Source organism: Symphalangus syndactylus, chromosome 12, assembly GCF_028878055.3.
Source record: "Symphalangus syndactylus isolate Jambi chromosome 12, NHGRI_mSymSyn1-v2.1_pri, whole genome shotgun sequence".
NCBI classification, from domain to species: Eukaryota; Metazoa; Chordata; class Mammalia; order Primates; family Hylobatidae; genus Symphalangus; species Symphalangus syndactylus.
The window spans coordinates 40,264,829-40,291,871 of NC_072441.2; the positions used below are offsets into that span (position 1 = coordinate 40,264,829).

A 27,043-nucleotide genomic window follows, 5' to 3' on the forward strand; every position below is an offset into this window, starting at 1 on the left:
TGCCTATGTGCAGTTGACTAGGGCATTTTTTTTTGTTTTTTTTGGTTTCTTTTGAGATGGAGTTTTGCTCTTATTGCCCAGGCTGGAGTACAATGGTGCGATCTCAGCTCACCGCAACCTCCGCCTCCCAGGTTCAAGTCATTCTCCTGCCTCATCTTCCCTAGTAGCTGGGATTACAGGCATGTGCCACCACACCTGGCTAATTTTGTATTTTAAGTAGAGACGGGGTTTCTCCATGGTTGGTCAGGCTGGTCTCGAACTCCCGACCTCAGGTGATCCACCCGCCTTGGCCTCCCAAAGTGCTCGGATTACAGGCATGAGCCAACATGCCCAGTGGCATGCTTTTCTTAAACATGGTCTCAGAGTAATTTATATTGGCTATCAGCCTGTATTGAGCAAGAATGATGGAACGAAGAGGAAAGATGAAGGTACTTGAGAGTACCATCTGAAATACGTAGAAGAGAGATAAGCCCAAAGTAACAAACTCATGGCAAACCAAACTTTCCTCCCTTTTCCTGCCAACAACGTCATTGAACCATTATTGCCATTCATTATCAGATGCCTACACTGCACTGGCCTGAGGGATATGGAGATGACAAGAACAGTGCCTCTACTTTGAAATGCTTACAGCTAATGAGGGACACAGGACACACACATGTGAATAGATACAATACAATGTGACCAGGCTCCACAGAGATGTGAGTTACTATGTGAGCACTGAAGAGGCGGCACCCGGTGCTGTAGAAGAAAGTGGTCAAGGAAGATTTCACTGAGAGAATCAATTTGGAGTTGAATCTTGAAGGATTCAACTAGGTGCTTGCTAGGTTGGGTGATGTAAGGAAAGAGAAGAAAGGAGGACATTTGTGGGAACGGAAAAGTGTGTGCAGTGGCCAAGAGGCCAAAAAAAAAGGATTTGTTCAAGGGAAGGGCATTCATTTGTATGACTATAACTAACACTGGGTAGATCTGAGAGGTGGCGAATGGGATAGAGACATAGGTATGGATTTGAGAGAAATTTAAGATATTGAGTCGATGGGACCTGTTCAAGAATATGGAGGCTGGTAACAGAAATGGTAAGAGAGTCCTGGGTTGCTGGCTTAGCTAGCTGGGAGTAGAGATCAAGATTGGGAGTGATGATCTGATGACCATGAAGATGGCAATAGCTATTCTATCGTGAGTGCTTACTCAGTATCCATTTTGCAGATGAGAAAACTGAAGCTAAAAAAAAAAGTAATTTTACTATGATCACGTAATTAGCAAAAGTTGAAGGCAGAGTTCTAAGTCCTTGTTTTACCCCCTTTACAACTTACCTCCCAATATTGTAAGAGAAACAGTATTTGAATTCAAAGGGTAGAGTTGCCATCTTCATGGTCATCAAATCATCACTCCCTACTAGTTAAGCCAGAAACCTGTGTCCTAAGAAGTGTGAAATGCAGGTCTAGATCCACCCAGGAAGATGCTTGAGTTGGAGATAGAGATCAGGGTCATCCCTGAGTGGGTGGTCATTGAAACTCAGCTTGCTGCTCCTCTCTTTTCCCATACTTTTCAAAACAAGTTACCCTAGTGAATTAATCAATAGCATCATCTGCCCAAAACTGGTCAGTAATATTACTTTACACCTGGTTAGCCCTTCATGATATAACTGTACTGCCATATATGTATCTCACTTGATCCTCACAGCAATTCTAATTTCATAAACAAGAAAGCTATCATCCTCACTCTACAGATGAAGTACCTAGCCTAAGGTGACCACAATAGCAGAGGGTAGTGCCAGGGCAGATCATGGGTCCTCTGACTGCCACTCCTCTCGAGCAAAGGTCTCTTTGCAATGTTTCCTTTTACCTGGACTGCATTTTTAAAACAGCACTTACAAATCTCGTCTCAGCTGGGTTCATGAATCTTTGAATTCTAGGTTGGAGTGAAATAGTGGGGATGATGAGAAACAGAGAGTGGTAAATTATGAACATCTTGTTGGGGGCAGAGTCCCAAGCCACTCCCTCTTCCCTGAAAGCATGCATTTTTGAGCCTGCAATTAATCAAACAATATTCTAATATTATGTTACTCTTTAAAGCTCAAAAAATTATGATCCAACGTCTCTAAAGAATTAGCAGAGATGTTTGCTAATTGAGTTACTTCATCATACTTTTGTCTACCAATCAAATGTTGCCATTTTGTTTTTTCCTGTTTGGGACATAGGCTGACAGACTCCTTCAGCTACAACAAGCCGCAGAATTTTATTTGATGCAGATGGTTGAAATTCATACCTTCGTGGGCATTGCCAGTTTCGACAGCAAAGGAGAGATCAGAGCCCAGCTACACCAAATTAACAGCAATGATGATCGAAAGTTGCTGGTTTCATATCTGCCCACCACTGTATCAGCTAAAACAGAAGTCAGCATTTGTTCAGGGCTTAAGAAAGGATTTGAGGTACAGTAGAGCATCCTAAGCCTTGGATCACCGTCATTTTCCTTTCCCTCATCTGGTATACGAGGTTTCCTCTGATGAGGGGCAGTCTGTTACAGGGTGGTCAAAACAGCCTCAACTATGAAAGTAATGATGGATTATCTTTAAAGTCGGGAACCATGCCTTATTCACCACTGTACTCCTTGTGCCTAGCAAAGTACATAGCATACAATAGTTGCTTAATAAATGCTTGTTGACAGAATGAGAAAATAAATGAATACAATAGACAAGACTAGAGGACCTAAACAACATCTGGGCATTTTCTAGACTGTTCCTAGCCATTCTGGGCCATTTTTACCTTTCAATTTTCTTGTCAAAATCAGCATGTCTAGCTTCTGTCTATAGTCATTCTAGACTTCACGCATATCAGAACCAATTAAGGCCAGAATTGTGTTTCAGGAATGACAGAGTTTATTTAAATCAACACAAGTTTGCATTCACATCTGGGATGCTTATCTGATAGCAAACAAGACACATCAGCTATGGTTGTTGCTGCCCATAGTCTAAACCTTGGCTATCTATTGAAATCACCTGGGGATCAAAAAGAATACCAACGCGTGAGTCTAACCCCCAGAGATTCTGATTTAATTGATCTGGGATGTGACCTGACAATTAAAATTGTTTAAGTCTCCACATTTGATTCTAACATGTAGCCAAGACTGAGAACCACTGCTGTAGGCCCTCTTGTTGGTCACTTGCTGGATCTCAGAGGCAAGCCTCTCACACAGTAATGTATTCCACATCCTCTATGATGGATACAGTTCTAAACTATGGGGACATCTTTATGATTCAAGCAGGAAAAGTCCCTGCTCACAAGCAAACTGGCAGTGGAATGTAGGGTGACAAGTGCTGTGATGGGGTGAGGTAAAACTTGAGTGGAGATGAGCTTGGGGTGTAGGAGCTATAGTGGGAATTTTGATGAGAGTGAATCCTTTTGCTCAATAAAACAATTTGAACTACACTTCCTTCCAAGTGACTAATTCTCTATGTTCAGGTGGTTGAAAAACTGAATGGAAAAGCTTATGGCTCTGTGATGATATTAGTGACCAGTGGAGATGATAAGCTTCTTGGCAATTGCCTACCCACTGTGTTCAGCAGTGGTTCAACAATTCACTCCATTGCCCTGGGTTCAACTGCAGCCCCAAATCTGGAGGAATTATCACGTCTTACAGGTAATAAACGTTTAAAAACATATCTTTTGGAGCATTTCCCTTTAACTTGACTATCCAAGACATAACTGTGAAACTCATTATATGGCTTAATTGAAAATATAGAAACTGTTTTTAAAAAACGCACACACATATTGCTAAAATCTGTCAAAATTTTGCTGATTTTTTTTTTACATTTTCCCTAAGGGTTCCAACTATATACATCCAAAAAATAATATTTTATAATTCTGTGTTAAGCCAGTCTGAGCATGCATAATCATGGAGCTAAAACATATGTTTAAGATTAAATGCTTTGTGGCCGGGCATGGTGGCTCACACCTGTAATCCCAGCACTTTGGGAGGCTGAGGTGGGCAGATCACTTGAGGTCAGGAGTTTGAGACCAGCCTGGCCAACATGGTAAAACCCCACTTCTACTAAAAATACAAAAATTAGCCGAGCATAGTGGTGGGTCCCTATACTCCCAGCTACTCGGGAGGCTGAGACAGGAGAATCACTAGAACTCAGGAGGCAGAGGTTGCAGTGACCTGAGATCACACTACTGCACTCCAGCCTGGGTGACAGAGCGAGACCCCATCTCAAAACAGAAAAAAGATTAAATGCACTAACTTCTATAATAGGGACACACACAGTGTTTTAAGATACATATCCTTTTATACTAAATAAGGCACAGAATAATTTTATCTTATATTCCTTATTCAATAAAAAATGGGCATGCTGATCTGACAAACGAAAGGTTTTATTGAATTATCTTTAAAAGCAATGTTTTCAGAATATAACTGTAAACATATAGGGATGTAAATAGCAGTTAACCTAAATTATCTTAAAATTACCTTAATCTGAAGACTATTCAATAAATATTTATTGAGTTCTTATGTACTGTACAGAAGTTCTAGGCCCTGGCAATACAGTCATGAATAGAATAGCTGAAACCACTGGCCTAGGGCCACTTACCATGTGGTTGTATAGGATGTCAGGCAAAGCAAGTCAAGCACAGCTGCCATTTCCCCAAAACAAACGCTCTAATGCAAAGAAAGCTTGTTGGAAAAGGCTTAACTTTTATTTTTCTTTTATTTTACCCATTTTAATAGTGAACATCCCTATCATGTATTTCAGGAGGTTTAAAGTTCTTTGTCCCAGATATATCAAACTCCAATAGCATGATTGATGCTTTCAGTAGAATTTCCTCTGGAACTGGAGACATTTTCCAGCAACGTATTCAGGTCAGAATGTTCTCAATGTTATATTTCCAGGTGGGGAGTGGGAAGGAAGAAGGAAACAAGAGAAATCAACGAATTGTGCTAGGTGCTTCATTAACCTTACTTAAATATGTAACAGCTGTGTATGGAAGGCTTTTAAAAGGCTGCTTGGCATCACCAGAGCCAGGCTTTCAGCCCTAGGAGCCATTTACCACAATTGCCACCTCAGCTTTTCAAAGTCTGTGAGTGCAGCTTGCTCCTTTCTTGTGGCTGAAAGTGCAGATGGGGGTGTGGCAGAGGCAAGGTGCAGAAGAAAAATAAGGAACTGTGAATTTAGTTTTAGTGTTATAGTAACTTTCTGTCAATCAGAATTCATCTTATTTTTGCTTCTTCAACATCTTCGAAGCTCTTCCTTGTATAAGGGGTATCAACTATTTCATTAAATTCTACCACAAATATCTAAATATCTCTTTGACTACCACAACTTACATGATTTTGCTCACCAAAGCTTCTTCTAGTTAAGTCCTTTTCATAGGGCCATTTTTTTCTTTCCAAAGTACTTTAAAGCTATTTTGGACATAACTGAATAATATTTTAAACAAAATTTCATCTATAGTTTCCTCACAGATGGCAAGTGTACCTGCCAAGTTAATGGCTGGATGTGATCAATGCAGCCTGTCTATTTAACATGAAGATTATATTTACACAGTGAAGGCAATAAACACAATTCCATAATAAGAAGTAAAAATGTGAATTATAAATGACAATATCTAGTACATATTAGGCTACAATTGGCTCTTCTGATAATGCTCAATCTTTATGCCCTGTGACTTCCTCTGCAACAATATGGAATAAAAACAAATGTTTAAAGAAGTAAAAAACAAATTTAACAAAATATTACTCATATGGGATCACATAAGCCTTAACGTTCCCAAACTTGTCCCCCTCCCCACAAGCTGTTGGAGTCATTAGCTCCACTGGACTGAGGTGGGAACTACATGTAAATCTTCAACAGCCCAGGGCCCAGCATAGCATGTGGCCCAGCCGTCAGCAATCCATAAATATTTCTTAAATTCCTTTGAACAAACAATTCACAATGTCTTTGCTGTTATCCACCAATATAATTTTACATGCTTTGCAGGTTTGAGCAATTTAACGAAGCATTACTAATGTGCTTATTTAATAAATGTAAATTTTCAAAGTTATTTAGAGACTTGTATCCATTGGAAATACGCAGTGATTAAATGCAGGGTCTCTGGTGTCAGGCCCACTGGGTTTTATCATGGTTCCACTCCCTTGGTATGTGCCATCAGCAAATTACTTCTCTAAGCCTACTCTTCTCATCTCTAAAATGTGGGTAATAATAGTATTTATCACAGAGGATTTTTATAAGGATCAAGTGAGATTGTGAAGCCTTTAGCACAGGGCCAGGCATACGTTTGTACTCTGTACATGTTACACATGCGTGTGCACACACATGGCTTATTGTGAATGGCTAAATAATTTTTTTTTTTTTTTTTTTTGAGATGGAGTCTTGCTCTTCTCCCAGGCTGGAGTGCAGTGGCGCGATCTCGGCTCATTGCTACCTCCACCTCCTTGGTTCAAGCAATTTCCCTGCCTCAGCTTCCCAAGTAGCTGGGATTACAGGCACATGCCACCACACCCGGCTAATTTTTTTGTGTTTTTAGTACAGAGAGGCTTTCACCATGTTGGCCAGACTAGTCTCAAACTCCTGACCTCAGGCAATCCACCTGCCTCGGCCTCCCAAAGTGCTGGGATTACAGGCATGAGCCACTGTGCCCGGCCTAAATAATTTTTTAATGTCGCAAAACCATGCCAAAACCCAAGTTTTTATTTCTTATCGAAATATATAAAAGGATCTGGACAGATTATATACAAATTAATAAAATTTAAGCATATTCACAAATGAAAATTTTTAAAAGCTTGTTATTGTAATTGCTGATCTGAGGCCAATGTTGGTTTGGATAAGAGATAATATGAGGACAGCTAACATCTCTTAATAAAGAATAATGAAATGACACTTGCATTAACTACAACAAAATGTTTTATACCTACTGGACTTAAATAACATGCAATATTTTGCCTTGCAAAGAATTTTTATATGAAAAATAATGTATAATTATAGTACCTGTCAGAATTAAATTATTTTTGTTTTTGCCAATTCATTGTTGTTTGTTAAAAAAGAAAAAGATGGAATGATTGTGCATACACCAGAAACTCATATATATCTTCTCTTTAACAGCTTGAAAGTACAGGTGAAAATGTTAAACCTCACCGTCAATTGAAAAACACAGTGACTGTGGATAACACTGTGGGCAACGACACTACGTTTCTAGTTACGTGGCAGACCAGTGGTCCTCCTGAGATTATGTTATTCGATCCTGATGGACGAAAATACTACACAGATAACTTTATCACCAATCTAACTTTTCGGACAGCTAGTCTTTGGATTCCAGGAACAGCTAAGGTAGGTGTTGTGAGCTTGTTCCTAAGGACAACATTCAGCCAAATTTATGATTTTCAGTTGAATCACATGATTAAATGCATTGTGTAAAGAAAATCTTGTTTTAATATATCAAAAGTTTACTTTAAATTTATAAGGCCATTTTGTGAATACTAAAAATTTAAGAGGAATAACTAAGGTATATTCCCAGTTTTATATATTAGATACCAAATACTTCAACACTGAAAATTAGTATTTCCACTAGTATTACAATTAATGTTTTTTCTAGCCTACATATTTCTTTACATAATCCATACAAACACACTTTTCTATATGCTTAGAAAAAAATCTCTACTTAGAATTTATAATATGAATACATGCAATGCATGTGGTTTTTAGCATCTACTGGGTGTGCTGGGTCTTGTTCCAGGTACTTTACAATAAAATGCCATAGTAAGAGTATGAACAGGGTACTGTCAGAACATACAAGAGGGTGGGAAGAAGAATGCTTCCTGGAAGCAAAGACATCAAAATGGAAATATAAGGTGGGTATGATATTGTGGGCAGAGGAAACAGCACATAGAAAGACTCAGATAAAAAGAACATGGCTGTTCATAGAACTAGAGTAGTTCAATAGAGTAGGGTAATCTATAAATTAGGGATGTAGGCAAAGGAAGGAGAGGGGAGTAGTGAGGCTAGACAGATAAACAGGAGCTGTACTAGCAAGGGCTTTGCACAACAGTAAAGTGAACAGGGCCTTGAATCCTGAAAGTGAAAGGGAACCACTAATGGTTCTAATGAGAATTGTAAGTTAATCAGATTCACTCTTGCACTGCCTGAATTCAGTGCCTCCTCACATGATGCCCCACCCCCCACTTTTGTTGTTGTTGTTGTTGTTGTTGAGACGGAGTCTCGCTCTGTCACCCAGGCTGGAGTGCAGTGGCAGGATCTCAGCTCACTGCAACCTTCACCTCTCAGGTTCAAGCGATTCTCCTGCCTCAGCCTCCCGAGTAGCTGGGACTACAGGCACTTGCCACCATGCCTGGCTAATTTTTGTATTTTTTGGTAGAGATGAGGTTTCGCCATGTTGGCCAGGCTGGTCTCAAACTCCTGACCTTGAGTGATCTGCCTGCTTCTGCCTCCTAACGTGCTGGGATTGCAGGCATGAGTCACCGCTCCCGCCACCCTCTTGACAGTCCCTTAACTAGCGTCCTTGACTCTGAACTGCCATCCCTCCAGTCCATTCTTTACCTCTATCAAAGTGATCCTTCTGAAGCACAAATTAGTCTGTCTTTTGTTGAAAACCTCCTTGGTGGTTTCAGAATAAAATCCAAGTGGTAACTCTTACATACCAGACCCTTCATGTTTTGGCTTCTACCCAAGCTTCTCTCTTAACTTCTTCGATGCTCTGCTCCTATTGAACTTTTCTCCAAATTCATCATGTTCTTTTCACACCTGGGTATAAGGGCCAGGGACACTTTACCTACTTCTTGCTCCCCTTGCCTGATCTCTTGGTCTGGATTAGATGCCCTGTATCAAAACATTTATTACACTCAGAGAACTTTTTGATGTGGAAGTTCCTGCCATGCATCTGTCACTAATGTTATGATTCAAAAAAACAAAAACAAAAAAGCTTGGTGCTTGAATCATGACTTAATGGAAAATGGTGAAGCTCATGAATCCCAGTGAAGAAAGATGGCTAGGGTGTGGTGCATCTGAACTCTCCATCCTGAGTTACACTTCAACCCCTTGCTTTTCTGTTCTTCCTTCTGATTTGTTGTGTTTCACTTGTTACTTCTGGGGGTTTGATAAGGAGCAGCAGCAGGAGTCAAGAAAATGCAATATATGTTAGCTTAATCAAAAGGATGAATTTCTGCCATATTGTAATTTTAGTCTTTTTCTTTCAGATTTTCTTTTGTAGGTTTTTCCCAGGCAGAAAGGCAAGAGTAGTGTTTAGCAGTATTTCTACAAATTACTCAAATTAGATATTGTATAATCCTGACCTACTAAAAATAGTAGGTCCTTTTCTTGGTCCCTAATAGTGTATGTGGTTTTTGTTGATTGAGATTTCTGTGTGGAGTTTTGTGGGAAGTGGAGTGAATGAAGGATATTGTTGCCTTTTTAGTCCACGGTGTCTGCATAAATTACAATGGTCCACTTAATTTGATGTAATTTTCTCAGTTACAAAAAGAAATGAAAAACATTTAAACTCCTTTTTGGGGAATGGGAATCAAGATGTATCCTCCCTCACTCCAAATAAATTCGAGGTGTAATTCCCTAAAGAATTACCTAGAAATAAAGGTGACTTATGCTATGAAAGCCATGTAAATACAAATTTATTCATCCCTTAACCAATGCTACTTTTCCTGGCATCTTTCTGTAGTATTTTAAAAAGTGCAACATCAACAAAACAAGAGCAAAATTCTCCAGAAGGTTTGATGTATGCTTTAAAATTAGGGTTGATTTTTTTTCACACTTTCCAAAACAATAAGACTTGTTTTACAGCCTGGGCACTGGACTTACACCCTGAACAATACCCACCATTCTCTGCAAGCCCTGAAAGTGACAGTGACCTCTCGCGCCTCCAACTCAGCTGTGCCCCCAGCCACTGTGGAAGCCTTTGTGGAAAGAGACAGCCTCCATTTTCCCCATCCTGTGACGATTTATGCCAATGTGAAACAGGGATTTTATCCCATTCTTAATGCCACTGTCACTGCCATAATTGAGCCAGAGACTGGAGATCCTGTTAGGCTGAGACTTCTTGATGATGGAGCAGGTAACAAAGAATGTCATGACATTTTATCATGTTCTCAGCGGCCATTGTGATATGATGCGGTAGTATCAATATTAAGTTTATCTGTAAGATTCCTTCAGTTCAATTATTTTTTTAATCTTACAATATTCTCAAATTCTCATAGAGTCACTGATATACTGAATAGCTACAGGTTAACATGGAAAAAGAGAGTCCTCGTGAGACTCCTCATAGTGTCTATGTTTGAGCAAAGGGTGGGAGGCAGCTGCTGGACAACTTGGTCCTGGCTTCCACTTGCTGAGGTCATACAGGAGCAGGCTTCTATGTCCTTATGACATACTTATATTCCTCTAAGAGTCACTAGCTTTATTACTCACTGAAGTAATCAGATTGGACTGTTAAAATAGCAAATGAAAATCAGAAGGGAGGTGCAGTGACAGCGAACCCACTTTTTCCCTTTGGACCCCAGTTACGAAGAAAAAACTGGAAACTGAACTTGTGACCTATAAGATGACCCTAGACCCAAGAGGCTGGGTTAAAGAGAGGGCACAGCTCAGTTCTAGCACAGCCAATGCCTTTTACATGTGTAATTTGGTCCCAAAAAGACCCAGCCTGCAAGCCTAGTGGAATCAGAATAGAGAAAAGCTCTCATTCTGCACATACAGCGTTCAGAGCCTCGTCATCATACATTATAGATGATACAGGATCCAGCCAGGTAAACAGCAGCACTTGAGCTCCTTTGAAAAACAAATTCCTTTGTTGTTCCATCTTTCCTATTTGGTTATTTTCCTAAATTACATTCTTAGAACGGCAGTAGACCTGCCTCTGTTGGCAGCCCGAAGTGTTTAATCTACTAACAAAATTATATTCTTTTGTTGTTTCAAAGTTAATCTTTTTTCAAGAGTCTTAAGTTTGGTAGCCCATCAGTATCTTGCCATGGCAATCATGTATGATGTGCAGGAAAACAAAATTCATTCAAAGGGTTTTGGTTCAAGTCCACCTCAGGGGGATAGCAGAGAAGTCTTCTTGTTTTGCCTGTTGGATTGGATCCAGATGAACTTCTCATGCTCTGATGGCTTATCCATCATTTCATTTTTTGTTTATGGTCCAAAAATGTACTTTTGCAGAATGTTTCTCTCTTGCCCCACCCTGTGGGCGGGCCTGGAGAACAGAGCCTACTCTCCTAGGGAAAATCATCTGATTCAGCTCAATAGGCTTTTATATTATTCCCTGGAACTATTTTATTTGTTTGATATCTAAATGTATGCCCTAAAAAAAGAAACAATAAAAAATACTGCTCAGGCATAAAAATGTAAATTGTTTCCCCTCCAATCAATCCTTAACACGCATGTACATAGTTGTTTAATACTTACTTTTATAATGGAAGCAGTATTTATTTGCTCAGTAAATGAACTATAATAAAACTTATACCTCTGAAATGATTTACAATTTAAAATGTACTTTTTCATGCATACTCTCAAATAATCATCACAACAACCCTGCAAGATAAGTTATCTCCATTTTATAGATGAGAAAACAGGCTCAGAGACATGAAGCCTCATAGCTACTAAGTGACAGATGCAGGCCTTCAAACCAATTCCTCTATCTCCCAAGCCAATGTTCTTTCCCCATTTCTTTCTGCCTCAGTTATTAAAGAGGTGACACTGGTGACTTTAATGTGGAGAGATTTTCCTTTGTAATTTCTCAACGAAGATAAACCTTATTAATCATTAAACCACTAAATACCAAGATTTGATTTCTTACAACAGACAAAAAAGAGTTCTAAATCTATCTTGATAATAAAATGTTTAGCACTTCTTATTTCATTTAAATATACTCCTGCTTTTCTTATATTAAGGAGCCCTGCCTTTGCAGTGGGGAAGAGGGAGATTCTGGGGACACTTTAGCAATGATACACTGCTGCTATGCAGGGCTGTGTGTGTGGTATGAAAACTGAATTGACCTCTAGGATAGAGGACAAGCTGCTTGCCCAATATGGCCACCTGTACTTGAATGGCAAAAGTGATCTGTACTTGGGCTCAGCTGGACTTCCCTCTGCTGCCCTGGGGTCTAGGCCTTCCTGCCATTGAGTCATGAATTTGGCTTGGAATTGAACTGCTCTCTGAAGATCAATGCAAAAGGAAGGAAGTACATCCCTGGCTAACCTTTTGGAATGCCCCCTGAAGCAAGGCACAGTAGATGCTACCAAATTCTGTCACACTCCAGGTCATCAAGTCCCCTAGAATCTAGAAAAACAGTTCCAGATACCCTCTAATGAGGAAATTAAGTAATTTCACACTATTTTATAAACTAACCAAAGTTTTTATTTACTAAAAGTCCTTAATCAAGTGACTTCAAGGGCATTCATAAACCCTTGAAACTGTATGAAAATGTGTATATGTGCATATATATTTATTTCCTAGGGACAAAATGGCTTTTATTCATATCTCAAAAGGGTCAATGACTATAAGCAACTTGAAGAATGTGCTGATTTCTAGAAAAAACTAGTATTATTTTCAATGATAAGTACAAGAATGTTAAAGGTGATAATTAAATGTTTTATTAGCATGGTACAACTTATTCACCTTTAGAAAATCATTTTTCTGAGGTAAGAAATTACAGGGAGAAATTATGGACCCATTGGACTTTTTATTACCTGAGAATGTAAAAAGTAGATAAGAGCATGATAATATATCTTATATAGAAAGAATAAGGGGATTAAATCTCATTTTTAATGACTTAAATATTAGTAATCTACTATGACAACAAGTGTTGACACTGTGTTTTTTATATATACAGGTGCTGATATTATAAAAAATGATGGAATTTACTCGCGGTATTTTTTCTCCTTTGCTGTAAATGGTAGATATAGCTTGAAAGTGCATGTCAATCACTTTCCCAGCATAAGCACCCTAGCCCACTCAATTCCAGGGAGTCATGCTATGTATGTACCAGGTTACACAGCAAACGGTAAGAACCATTAGCACTGTTATTTGAGTAACATCATTTCATGTACGTATCTCTGATGGGTATGTGTGTACTGGGGTGGCAGGGAGTGAGAGAAAGAGAGAATTTCAAAACCCTTTACGCTTAAGTCCATACATAATTTGTTGACTGTTTCTTCAATCCTCAGTGATTCATGGTAGGGGGGTAACAGGAAGGCAATAGGTAATGCCCACAGATTATACCTAACTTCATTTTAGTCATTATGTTGACCTCTTTCTTGTTTCATCAGAATTACTAATAGATAAAGAGATTTACTGGGTTTTCTCCATTCCTGCTTCTGTGTTTCCTCTATAGAGGTTTAGGCAAGAGAAAGAGGCAAAAAGTTATTAGCAGTTGAAAGAAGGAGGCCAACAGCCCGAACAGTCCACACAGGAAATGAGTTCCTAAATAAATATGAGCTTGGATGTTACAGACAACTAAGTGATTCCTGAAGATGTTTTGCTTTTCTTCAAGAAAAAAGTGCAAAATAAATGGAAGATAGTTATCTTTTTAACACCATTATAATAGTTCCTGATAGGAAGTGGTGGTTAAAGCATAATAGACCAACAGAAATATATCATGCTATAGTCTTTGAAAACAATCTCAAAAAAGACTTCTGAGCATTTGTATTTCCAAAAATGCAGATTCTTTATAAATATTATTCATGTATTTTAGAAGTTGTAACTAATCATTTGGACTATTCCATAACATGATTCTATACTTTTTGTTTACTTTTCAGTGCTCATTCTTCCTGACCTCACCAGTATCAAACACAGCCAGTTGATCCCTCCTTTGCCATTTCCTGGTTTCTATGATACCTCACTCTCCTGATTACCTCTTATTTTCTGGAATTCTTTATCAGGCCCTTTTTCCAGCTCCTCCTTTTCTACCAGGCCTCTAAATGTTGGCTGAGTCTGAACCTTCTTACTTTACCATCTGGAGCCACATTGCCTGGTTTTGAAACCCAGCTCCTCCATTTACTTGCCGTGTGACTTTGGGCAAGTGACTTAGCTTCTGTGTGTCTCAGTTTCATCATCTAAAAAAATAAGGGTAATAATTGTACCCTTTTCATAGCCTTGATGGGAAAATTAAATATCTGATACACGTAAGGCCTTAGAAAAGTGCCTGGCACATAGAAGGTGCTCAAAAAATACTACTTATCATTATAGTAATAATTATTATTAGTTAATCTCATTAATCCATATGCCTTTAATAACATCTGTGTATAACCTCCAAATTCATAAATTTAAAATTATTAAATTTAGCTAAAATCCCTTTTTTAAACTTAAAATCCAGATCTAAATGGCTCATTAACATCTTGAATTAGATGTTTTACAGGAATCACAAACTTCGTAATTTAATTTTTGTTCTTTTTCTCCTTACCCTGCTTCTCCTCCCAGCTTGATCATTTTAGGAACCTGGAAGCTTTTTTTTTTTTTTTTCATTTTAAACCATGTTTCTTTTCTTCACCATTCTGTATTCATATCCATCACCAGCTTTTGCTTGACATCTGCAGAAGACATCTTGAACTGCCTCTTTCTTGCCCTCCTCTCCACACCATCTCCCATCCCAAGCTGCTATCTTCTCTCATCTGGACTATTGAATGGCTAAGTGGCCACCTTGTTGCTTGCTGTGCTTTAATTCATTCTACACCAAGCAGCCAGAGTGTCCTATTAGAAAGCAAATACAATTTTGTCACTTCCCTGCTTCCCTACAGCATGTAACATTAAAATCTAAAACCACTTTGGACCATGAGGTCCTGTGTAAACTTCTCTCCTACCTCATCTCAAACGACTCTCCTTGCTTTTAATTTAGCTTTTCTAACTTGAAACCTCTTTTTATCTCAGGGTTTGCTGTTCCCTCCACCTAGAATGTTCTTTCCTCTCTTCTTTACCTGGACAGTTCCTACTCAATCTTTAGGAAGTCTTTCAATGTTACCTCTTTGATACCACGCTAAATTATAGACCCACATTATTTTCTTTCATAGCATCCTGTCTTCTTTCCTTCTTACACTTATCATACTTTGTAAATATATGTTTATTAATATGATTAACATGACTATAAATTCCATGAGGGATACTGTTTTGTCTGTAATTATTGGCACAGCATATGCCCTCCATAAGTATTTACTGAGGCCGGGTGCAGTGGCTCACCCCTGTAATCCTAGCACTTTGGGAGGCCAAGGTGGGCGGATCATGAGGTCAGGAGTTCGAGACCAGCCTAGCCAACATGATGAAACCCCGTCTCTACTAAAAATACAAAAATTAGCTGGGCATGGGCACCTGTAATACCAGCTACTCGGGAGGCTGAGGCAGGAGAATTGCTTGAACCTGGGAGGCGGAGGTTGCAGTGAGCCAAGATTACACCACTGCACTCCAGCCTGGACAGCAGAGTAAGACTCTGTCTCAAAATTAAATTAAAATAAAATAAAATAAAATAAAATAAAGATTTACTGAGTGAATAAATGGATGAATTAGTGATCAAAGTATTGTACAAATACACTCAGTTATTCTAAAGATGTAGTAAAGAAAAAAAGGTTTAAGGAAGTCTCACTGTGTCGAGAACAAGCTATTCAGAAGCTTTGTAATTTGTCATTTTGCCTTTTTTTTTCTTTTTTGTCTCAGGTAATATTCAGATGAATGCTCCAAGGAAATCAGTAGGCAGAAATGAGGAGGAGCAAAAGTGGGGCTTTAGCCGAGTCAGCTCAGGAGGCTCCTTTTCAGTGCAGGGAGTTCCAGCTGGCCCCCACCCTGATGTGTTTCCACCATGCAAAATTATTGACCTGGAAGCTGTAAAAGTAGAAGAGGAATTGATCCTATCTTGGACAGCACCTGGAGAAGACTTTGATCAAGGCCAGGGTAGGTTCGCTCATTTCATTACCTATTTTTCCATAAGACAGCATTTCTAATAACTAGGTCAGGGGCTAGTAGAACTGAAAAAGGTACAGAGGATTGTTGTGAAAAGCTCTGAGTTGCTGATCAGGCTTTAAATCCTGGAGTCCCAGAAGGACAGTGTGTTGCCTGCCCCTGGACTGAGGAGGCCCTGGCTAACTCACTGATACTAATCACTCAGAAACCTTGACTAGAAGCATAAACATCACGTGTTATGGGTGTCTGTTCAGTAGAAATGGGCTCTGCACTACAGAGCATGTGCTTCCCAGTACTGGAAGTGATTCGTTTTCTGGAAGTTGGGTAGTAAATATGTATTCATGTATTTATCAGTAGGCTTCGGGGAATTTTTTTGCATAACTCATGCAAACCTTGGTGCATTTTTGTTTCCTACTTCTGGCCATTATTTTTGCTAGGAAGCCTGGGACCAGTCCCCTGATTCAGGGCTTTCTTATTCTCGCTTGGGTAAACATTGACGGAGTACCTTTTTCTACTTTCCCTTTTCTAAGGCTTATGTTAACTTTGAGGCTTCTGCCTCCATCGTCTTTTTCCAAATTTTTTACCCAATTTTCACAACACCATTTATTCAGAAATTGTATTTTTTCCCCATTAATTTGAATTCCACCTTTATCATATACTAAACTTCTGAATGTGTTTTGGCCTATTTTTTGATGTGTCTATTCATGCATCAGTAAGTACCACAGCATTTTAATTACTGAGGTATTATAGCATTTGTATATCTGGTAGGGTTAGTCCTTCCATATTGCTATTTTTTAGACTTTATATGCTCATTTTTGATTGCTTAATTTCCATATGAATTTACAATAAACTTGACTAGATAAAACAGAAATGAGGCATTTTAAATAAAATCACATAACAGACCAGGCACAGTGGCTCACGCCTGAAATCCCAGCACTTTGGGAGGCCGAGGCAGGTGGATCACCTGAGGTCAGGAGTTCGAGACCAGCCTGGCCAACATGGGGAAACCCTGTCTCTACTAAAAATACAAAAATAAGCCGGGCATGGTGGTGCATGCCTGTAATCCCAGCTACTTGGGAGGCTGAGGTAGGAGAATCGCTTGAACCTGGAAGTCATAGGTTACAGTGAGCCGAGATGGCGCCACTGCACTCCAGCCTGGACAACAGAGCAAGACTCCATCTCAAACAAAACAAAACAAAAACAAAAACAAAAAAATCACATAACATTTACAAAATGACTTAGGAAAAAATAACATCTTTTATGTTGAATCTTGCTTTTCAAAAAAAAAAAGTCCTCAGATTTTAATGAGTCCTTGCATAGTGTTTTAAAGTTTTGCTTGTATTCATATTTCTTGTTATGTTTATTTCTAAATATTTTGATTTTTTGTTGCTGTTCTCATTAGTAATTTCTAATAAATTAGAAAATATACTCAAAGTGACTTAATTTTCCTATTTATATTTTTTAATTTCAGCTACAAGCTATGAAATAAGAATGAGTAAAAGTCTACAGAAGATCAAAGATGACTTTAACAATGCTATTTTAGTAAATACATCAAAGCGAAATCCTCAGCAAGCTGGCATCAGGGAGATATTTACGTTCTCACCCCAAATTTCCACAAATGGACCTGAACATCAGCCAAATGGAGAAACACATGAAAGCCACAGCATTTATGTTGCAATACGAGCAATGGATAGGAACTCCTTAAAGTCTGCTATATCTAACATTGCCCGGGCATCTCTGTTTATTTCTCCCAATTCTGATCCTGTACCTGCCAGAGATTATCTTATATTGAAAGGAGTTTTAACAGCAATGGGTTTGATAGGAATCATTTGCCTGATTATAGTTGTGACACATCATACTTTAAACAGGAAAAAGAGAGCAGACAAGAAAGATAATGGAACAAAATTATTATAAACAAATATACAAAGCATCTTCCTTCTTAGATATAAGACCCATGGCCTTCGACTACAAAAACATACTAACAAAGTCAACATCAAAACTGTATTAAAATGCATTGAGTTTTTGTACAATACAGATAAGATTTTTACATGGTAGATCAAAAACTGTATTAAAATGCAATGAGTTTTTTACAATACAGATAAGATTTTTACATGGTAGATCAACAAATTCTTTTTGGGGGAAGATTAGAAAACCCTTAGACTTTGGCTATGAACAAATAATAGAAATTATTCTTTAAAGTAATGTCTTTAAAGGCAAAGGGAAGGGTAAAGTCAGACCAGTGTCAAGAAAAGTTTGTTTTATTGAGGTGGAAAAATAGCCCCAAGTAGAGAAAAGTAGGGTAGGTCTGCATTATAACTGTCTATGTGAAGCAATCATTTAGTTACTTCGATTAATTTTTCTTTTCTCCTTATCTGTGCAGAACAGGTTGCTTGTTTACAACTGAAGATCATGCTATATTTTATATATGAAGCCCCTATTGCAAAGCTCTTTACCTCTTGCTATTTTGTTATATATATTACAGATGACATCTCACTGCTAATGCTCAGAGATCTTTTTTCACTTTAAGAGGTAATCTTTAAAAATATGGGTATTACACTTGTCTCTTCATACCAGTTTTATGACAAAGGTCTATTGAATTTATTTGTTTGTAAGTTTCTACTCCTATCAAAGCAGCTTTCTAAGTTACTGCCTTGGTTATTATTGGTTGATAGTTATAGCCCTTATAATGCCTTAACTAAGGAAGATAAGACGTTATTCTGAGTTTGTTTTAATACATATAAAAACATGTAGTTTTATTCAATTAAACCAAAGAAGGATACTAACCTTTGGAAATGATTAGCTGGCTCTGTTTTTTGGTTAAATAAGAGCCTTTAATCCTTTCTTCATCAAGAGTTACTTACCAAGGGCAGGGGAAGGGGGATATAGAGGTCAAAAGGAAATAAAAATCATCTTTCATCTTTAATTTTACTATTTCCTCTTATTTTTTAAAAAGATTATTGAACAATAAAATCATTTGCCTTTTTAATTAAAGAGTTTAAAACTTTATTGAAGAATATATATAATAATGTAGACTATATCGTAGTTTTATAACCAGGACCAATTAAGAATAAAAATGAGATTATGTTTAGGGTGGTGGAAAGGGAAACGTGGGGAACTGGGACAGGAAGAAAGAGACAGCATGAAGCCGTAAGTGAGAGACTCAGACCAGTGCTGGGGAGAAAAACAACCAGCAAATCTCTCTACCCAGGCCACCTCCTTGTAGTTTATACTGATCCAGTGTCTGGCCTGTTACTTTCTAAGTCTCACGGTACCTACATTTTCACAGAGGAAAGCTTCAAGACCCTTGCAGCTCAATTCCTAGCTGGCAGTCAATCCTTCCTCCCTCTATCGCTATTATACTTGCTAGCATGGAATTTGCTTCTGTCTAGTTTCAAACTGGGCTAGTGAAACACAAGAGACGGATTGTAGTGGGTTTCAAGTTCTCGAATATTTTCCTCATTTTACAGACAGGAAAATGCAGGGTTGGGTGAGTAATTCAAAGTTTTATACTGGTTAATGGCAAAGCTATATTAGAGGTAGAGCCAGGTTCTCAGACTACTCCTTTACTCCTATTTAAGAAGGTGTGGGAGATGCCAGGGTTTCTACCTACAGATATTTAACTGTTTCATGATAAGTTAGCAGGACAGCAGATCTAGCTTTAAAGAAACCTGGTGGGTTTTGTTGTTGATGTTGTTGTTGTTTGTCTTCCATTTTGTGGGTACAGGAATGGAACAAATGGACTTAAGTCCAGAAATTAGTGAGTATAAGAGGCAAAATTAAGGGGTTCTAATGATCTTAAAGTAACAAACAAATATAACAGTATAGAAAGAGTGATCTCATGAAGTGTGTAGGGTAAACAGTGTTCAGTGGTTGTAAGGAGTGAAAATATTAAAAAGAAGAAAGATGTAGTAAATGTAGGAAAACACAGATTTAGAGATTCCAGCAATCAATAGAACAGAGTCACAGTAAAGACCCTGTTGATTCTGAATACCTGATAAAAAAAAATAGAAACAATAAGGCATTTGGCCAAAAAGAATGAAAAACTATGATGTGCTCGCTGGTCACTAGTGGAATACCATGATGTCAATACACGTGACATCATTAACAATTTGACCCAAGATTGAAAGAGGAGGAAGACTGTGGGTTAGACGCACAGCTGTCTGAGAGAGGGAAGAGAAGTCTATGGAATTAAGCAATATGGGCAGATATTATTTTCAAATTCCAGAATAGTCATTGTTATGTAGTGGATAGAAATTTGTTCTGGAAAGTGAAGAGAGCATCCTCCCCATTTTTTGCCCTCTTCTTTTAGGGATAGTAGAGGAAGATTAAATCTCAATGGAAGAGAGACAAAAGGAGGGGATGGGGAATTTTTAAGAGCTGCTGATCTAGCCTACGCACTGAGCAGGTCACTGTTTATGTGGACACTACTGACTGTCCCAAAAGTACCTTTGTACTTGCATGTTAATAGCAAAAAGTCTACCAAAAAAAATTGTGTATGCTTTATCTTTTATTACAATGCAATTATTCTTAGAAGAGTTAACCCCTAGATATATCTTACATTTAAAACTTAATGTGACACTGATGGTGAAGCTGCTCATATCAAACTAATCCTCTTATAAATAACAATTATAATTCTGGAAAAAAATGTAGACACAATTATTTAAGCAATGGATCCTGACAAAAGCAAGGAGAAACTGAAGGAGATATGACCCTTAAAAGGGGAGAATAAATAGAGGTGGGATCCACATTTAACCAAATTTTTCCCCAAAGGATCTCCCTAGTTTGCTCAGAACATCTGGATAGAGCTCAATCAGAAAGTAGCCATCATTCCAGGTTGACAAGTCAGAAGTAAGCAATCTGGGTGTCAGATTAGTTGGAAATTGAGGAAGGGAATCCCAAAAAGAAGCAACCACAAAGAGGAAAGTCCCCAAACCTGCATCCTCTCAATCTGAAAAAAAAAAAACCCAAATTTGATTTAAACTATCAATCCACAGATCTTAGATGTTCAAGTGAGCCTAAAATAGGATCTATACAAAGAAAACACCTAGGCGTATCATAGGAAGGATGACTGACTACTCATCAGAAACAACTGAGGCCACAAGATAATAAAATAGCATTTTAAAGTGCTAAAGAAAATCTGTCAACATAGAATGATTTCAAGCAAAAATGTCTTTCAAAATGTAGATAAGTAGAAGCTAATTTTTGCCAGCAAGAAATACCAAAGAAATTTCTTTAGGCTGAAGGAAAATGATGTCTGATGGAAAAACAGATCTATAGCATTGAAGGGTTTTTGGAAATTATAGGTTGGGCACGGTGGCTTATGCCTGTAATCCTGGCACTTTGGGAGGCCTAGGTGGGTGGATCACCTGAGGTCAGGAGTTCCAGACCAGGCTGGCCAACATGGTGAAAACCTGTCTCTACTAAAAATACAAAAATAGCTGGGCATGGTGGCAAGTGCCTGTAATCCCAGCTACTCAAGAGGCTGAGGTAGAAGAATCACTTGAACCTGGGAGGCGGAGGTTGCAGTGAGCTGAGATAGTACCACTGCACTCTAGCCTGGGAGACAGAGTGAGATTCCATCTCAAAAAAAAATAAAGAAAGAAATTATAAATAGGTAGGTAAGTATCTATGCTGTTGGTTTGCCTTACCCAATTCCTTTAAAAAACAATTAACTATAGCAGAAATAAAAGCAATATATTGTGGTATTAATAACAAGAAGTAAGATATAAGATAATAAGGGCAGAATGAACATAAAGGTGGCAAACGGAATTATCGAAGGGTACTCTCATTATACATAAAGTGGTATAATATTAATTCAGAGTAGACTGGGATAAATTAAGAACGCATATTGTAACTCTTTTAGCACCCATTAAAAATAGAGAATTGAGGCCAGGTATGGTGGCTCACACCTATAATCCTAGCACTTTGGGAGGCCTAGGTGGGAGGATTGCTTGAGCCCAGGAATTGGAGGCCTGCTGGGGCAACAAAATGCGATCCCATCTCTAAAAAAATCAAAAAAATTAGGTGTTGTGGCACATGCCGGTAGTCCCAACTACATGGGATGCTGAGGCAGGAGAATCACTTGAGCCTAGCGGGTCAAAGCTGCAGTGAGCTATGTTCGTGCTACTGTACTCAGCCTGGATGACAGAGTGAGACCCTGTCTCAAAAATAATACATAAAATAAAAATATCTAAAATAAAAATATGCTAAACATCCTACAATGCACAGGACAGCCCCTGTTAGCAGCAGTTAATCCACATGGGTCTGCAGCAACTCAATTCTGGCCCCCTTGAAGGAAAGAATTTGACCAAGGGGCATAAGGTAGAGTGAGAGACTGAGGCAAGTTTTTGAGCAGGAGTAAGAGTTTATTAAAAAGCTTTAGAGTGGGAACAGAAAGTACACTTGAAAGAGGGCCAAGTGGGCAACTTGAGAGATCCAAGTGCCCTCTTTGACCTTTGACTTAGGGTTTTATACATTGGCATGGTTCCGGGGTTTGCATCTCTCCTCCCTTGGTTTTTTTCTTGGGGCAGGCTGTCCGCATTCGCAGTGGCCTGCCAGCACTTGGGAGGGGAGCATGCACAGTATGTTTACTAAAGTTGTGTGCATGTTCATTTTAGGCATTTTTTTCCTTACCAGTCGAGTGTTCCTAGAGGAAGGTCATATACCAGTTAAACTCCACCATTTTGCCTCTTAGTGCACATTCTTGAGCCCACCTGCCCAATTCCTGAGATTTTACTGGGAAGCTGCTAATCGCCAGCTTCAGGTGTTTTCTATCTATTGGGAAACGACCTTCTTTTCCTGGTGCTGGCTGCAACCAATTATTATTTTAGAGAGACAGTTTAACAACTGCCTGACCATCACCTGATGGCTGCCTGACATTCCTGGTGGAGGGTGGGGAGTCTGTCTCCAGTCCTACTCATGTCTGCCTAGCTACCTACTCTAACACCCCTACAACAAAGAATTATTCAGCCAAAAATGTCAATAATGTTGAGGCTGAGAAACCTTGCTTTCTAAGGAGGAAGAGAAAGAGGCAAGGATATTTGCTACACAAAGAAAAGAAAAAGTGGCCTTATTGAAGGGAAAAACAGGGCAAGAGTATGAACCAGATCTAAATAAAGCTGATAAGACAAAAGAGAAGAAAGAATACATTTAAAACAAAATTAAGATGATCTATAATGGAGGATTGGATGTATAAGACTGGCAGAAAACCCAACTCATGAAAAATAAAGATGGAATGTATATAAAGTTGGGTGGATGCTGCATTATGTGTTAAGATCTGCAAATGCAAAATGCAGGGAAACAGGAAGCAGAGGCAGAGGGAAGTCAGATGAGTAGCAGGCTCTGAAAGAAAGAAAAATCCGATTTCTTGTGTATGTATATATTACAGGAAGTTTAATGCGCAGATCCGGCACAAAAAAGAGAGGTGAAGTAAGGTATGAAAGGGACACATCAAAGAGTACACAGTGATAGAGAAACACACAAAGACATAGACACACAGGCATGGAGGTGATTAGAGCTTGCTCCCAAAGATCAAAAGCCATGCCTTGGTCCAAACATCCCTCCTGCCCTTAGAATGAGTAGCTCTTATCAGCAAGATGGTTCCCGAAATGGGTGGAGAGTGACCCAGATGGTGGCCACTTTATTTCCCAGTCCCTCTCAGCTACAAGCTGCTGAGTCTTATCAAAAAGCTGCTTTCTGACAACTGTTGCCTCAAGGACCCAGGAAGGAGGAAGCTATCCAGTACAGTGGGCAATTACTTTCTATTTCCCTAGCTCTGTGTAGCAAAAGCAATATAAAAGAACAAACATCTAAAAGGAGTATGTTTTAAATTAGCATGATCTTACTTCACACCAACATAGGAAAGAAGCAAGAAAATGAAGAAGATAAAAGGTGGAGAGGGTACTGTGGAGAGGGGCCCCAGAAGAAGATTGCCATTTTTGAATGCACAGGCTTTTATAAGAAACCAATGAGGGCTGGGTGTCTCATCTGCATAAGGCATGAATTTCTGGTAGCTCCACCCTGTCCTCCTAGTGTGCATGTGGGCCCTTAGCTTGAGTTACTCCATATTGCTTTGTTCCTCTTACTGCACATGTGTTAGTGGACAGAATTTTCCATTGCAGGCATGTCTGGGTAAGTCACCTGTGTAGCCTTTTTTATCTGTGCAGTTGTGGGCATGTCTTAGGCAAGCGCCTCTGTGCAAGCTCCCTTATCTATGTCTGCCGGTTGTTCTTTTGTTTGAAAGAATTCAACGAAAGACCCACCCTAACTGCCTGCTTGACTGGTGTCTTCCTTCTCTCTCAAAACATCCCCATTGCCCTCTGAAGCTTGGCTGAAAAATCAACTCACAAAAGGCAGATTAGTTGGAAAAATGGCATACAAATTTATAATGTGCACATGGAGAGAATCACAGAATGATTGCCCACCCTCTAACAGAGTTCAGAAGCTTGTCTACCATCCTGGCAAAACAGATTATGAGACAGGCGAAAGAGGAATATAATATATTAGTGTATATATATATATATATATGTATATATATAATATTTATAATAGTACATATTAATACTACAGGGAAATTAAATTAGAAATCAAAAATAAATCACTAGAGAATCCCCAAATGTCTGGAAATTAAGCAACGTATTTCCACATAACTCATATGTGAAGAAAGAACTCACAATGAAAATGAGAAAACAGTTTGTAATCCCACCAGTTTGAGAGGCTGAGGCAGGCAAATCACTTGGGGCAGGTAGTTCAAGACCAGCCTGGACAACACGGCAAAACCCCATCTCTACAAAAAATACAAAAATTTACCAGGCATGGAGGCGTGGACCTGTAATCTCAGCTACTCGGTAGGTTGAGACACAAGAATCACTTGAAACCGGGAGGTGGAGGTTGAAGTGAGCAGAGATTGTGTCACCACACTCCAGCCTGGGTAACAAAGCAAGACACTGTCTCAAAAAAAAAAAAAGGCATATTTATATTCTGTCTGTATACACTCTGAAACAGTTTTTATAAGACTATTGCTTAGTTTCTTAAATTTCCTCCTGACTATTGCTTTAGCTTTGTCATACAAATTTTGATATGCCATATTTTAATTATCATTTAGTTCCAAATATTTTCTAATTTTCGTGTGTGTGTGTGTGTGTGTGTGTGTATTTTGAGACAAGTCTCACTCTGTCACCCATGCTGGAGTGCAGGTGGTGTGATCTCGGCTCACTGCAACATCCACCTCCCAGTTTCAAGCAATTCTCCTGCCTCAGCCTCCTGAGTAGCTGGGACTACAGGTCTGCACCACCATGTCCAGCTAATTTTAGTATTTTTTTTGTAGAGATAGGGTTTCACCATGTTGGCCAGGCAGGTCTTAAATTCTTGGCCCCAAGTCATCTGCCTGCCTCAGCCTCCCAAAGTACTGAGATTACAGGTGTGAGTCACCACGCCCAGCCTCAGAATATCCTTGATACTGATACTTGGCAAGGACACTACAGAAAAGGAAAAGTACACACCAATCTTACGAACAAATATGCAAAAATCCTAAGCAACATATTAGCAAATTGAAAGGACACTACATCATGATCAACTAAGATTTACTCTAGGAATGTAAGAGTGATTTAACATTGAAGAATCAATCATTGTAACTCATCACGTTATCAGAACAAAGAAGAAAAATTATATACTTATCTTAATAGATATATAAAGAGCATTTGATAAGATTCAACACCTATTCATGATTTAACAACAACAAAAAAACACCTCTCAAAAAACTAGGAATAGAAAAATACTTTTTTTTTTTTTTAAGACAGGGTCTCAAGTTCTCACTCTCTTCAAAGTGAGAGTGAGAGGCAGGATTGCAGGAGTACAGTGGCTCTCCTGGGCTTAAGCAATCCTCCCACCTCAGCCTCCCAAGTAGCTGGGACTACAGGGACATGGCACCATACCTGGCTAATTTTTGTATTTTTTGCAAAGATGGGATTTCACCATGTTGCCCAGTCTGGTCTCAAACTCAAGCAGTCCTCCTGCCTTGGCCTGTCAAAGTTCTGGAATTACAGGTGTGAGCTACTGCATCTGGCCCAAAGAGACTTTCTTAATCTGATAAAGGTATCTACAAAATATCTCTAGGTAACAGCATGCTTAATGATAAAATATAGAATTCTTTAGAATGTTTTTCTCTCGGAGATTGGGAACAAGAAAAAAAATATCCATTCTTTTCACTATTCAATATTGTACTCAAGGTCCTAGCTAGTCCAATAAGAGAAGGAAACAAAAATATTGGAAAGGAAGAATCAATATGTTATTACTCACAAATGACATAATTATATACATATAAAATCCAAAAGAATCTACAAATACTAGAAATAAGTGAATTAAACAAGTTCACTAAATTTAAGGTCCGTACATAAAAATTTATTATATTTTTATATACCAGCGATTAGCAATTAGAAAATGGAATTTTATAAAAATACCATTTACAATAGCACCAAGAAAAACCCCTAAGAATAAATCTAATGAAAGATGCACGAGATCTCTATCCTGAAAACTATAAACCACAGTTGAGACAAATTAAATAAAACTCAAAATGAAGAGAAATACCATCTCCATGGTTTGAAATACACAATATAATAAAGATGTCAATTTTTCCAAAATTGATCTATAAACTTAATGCACTCCTATAAAACCCAGATTTTTTGTATGTGAAATTGACAAGCTGCTTTGAAATTTTATATTGAAGTGCACCTAATGTAGCCAAAATAGTCTTGAATAAAAACAAATCTGGACTGTTTACACTACCAGATAATCAAGGTAAGGACAGTCACACAGACCAATGGAACAAGGAACAGAACAGAGAGTTCAGAAGCAGACCTGCACATCTGCAGTCACTTCATGCACAACAAAAGCACAACTGTAGTTCAGTAGGGGAAATTATGGTCTTTTCAATAAATGCTCTCGGCTTACTGGCTATCATAGAGGAAAACAAAACAAAACAAAAACCTTGAACCTTTCCTCACACCATACACAAAAATATTTTGAGATCAATCAGTATACCTAAATGTTAAAGGTCAAGCAGCAAGGCTTCTAGAATCATATATTGTATAATATCTTCATGAATTTGGGAAAGCTGTCTTAAATATGACACAAAAACATTACACATAA

The 27,043-nt window shown here is 38.5% G+C and overlaps 1 protein-coding gene across 1 annotated transcript in view; it reads left to right on the top strand.

Moving 5' to 3' along the window:
* CLCA2 (chloride channel accessory 2) overlaps nt 1-18,863 on the top strand; it is a 31,960-nt gene extending 13,097 nt beyond the window's left edge. Inside the window, exons 7-14 of the mRNA XM_063624267.1 lie at nt 2,198-2,428; nt 3,459-3,636; nt 4,748-4,854; nt 7,094-7,318; nt 9,800-10,070; nt 12,846-13,016; nt 15,656-15,889; nt 17,370-18,863. Coding sequence (XP_063480337.1) covers nt 2,198-2,428; nt 3,459-3,636; nt 4,748-4,854; nt 7,094-7,318; nt 9,800-10,070; nt 12,846-13,016; nt 15,656-15,889; nt 17,370-17,812 — 1,860 coding nt within the window. The 3' untranslated portion in view covers nt 17,813-18,863. The remainder of the gene's footprint in view (nt 1-2,197; nt 2,429-3,458; nt 3,637-4,747; nt 4,855-7,093; nt 7,319-9,799; nt 10,071-12,845; nt 13,017-15,655; nt 15,890-17,369) is intronic.
* The last annotated feature ends 8,180 nt before the right edge of the window (nt 18,864-27,043 follow it).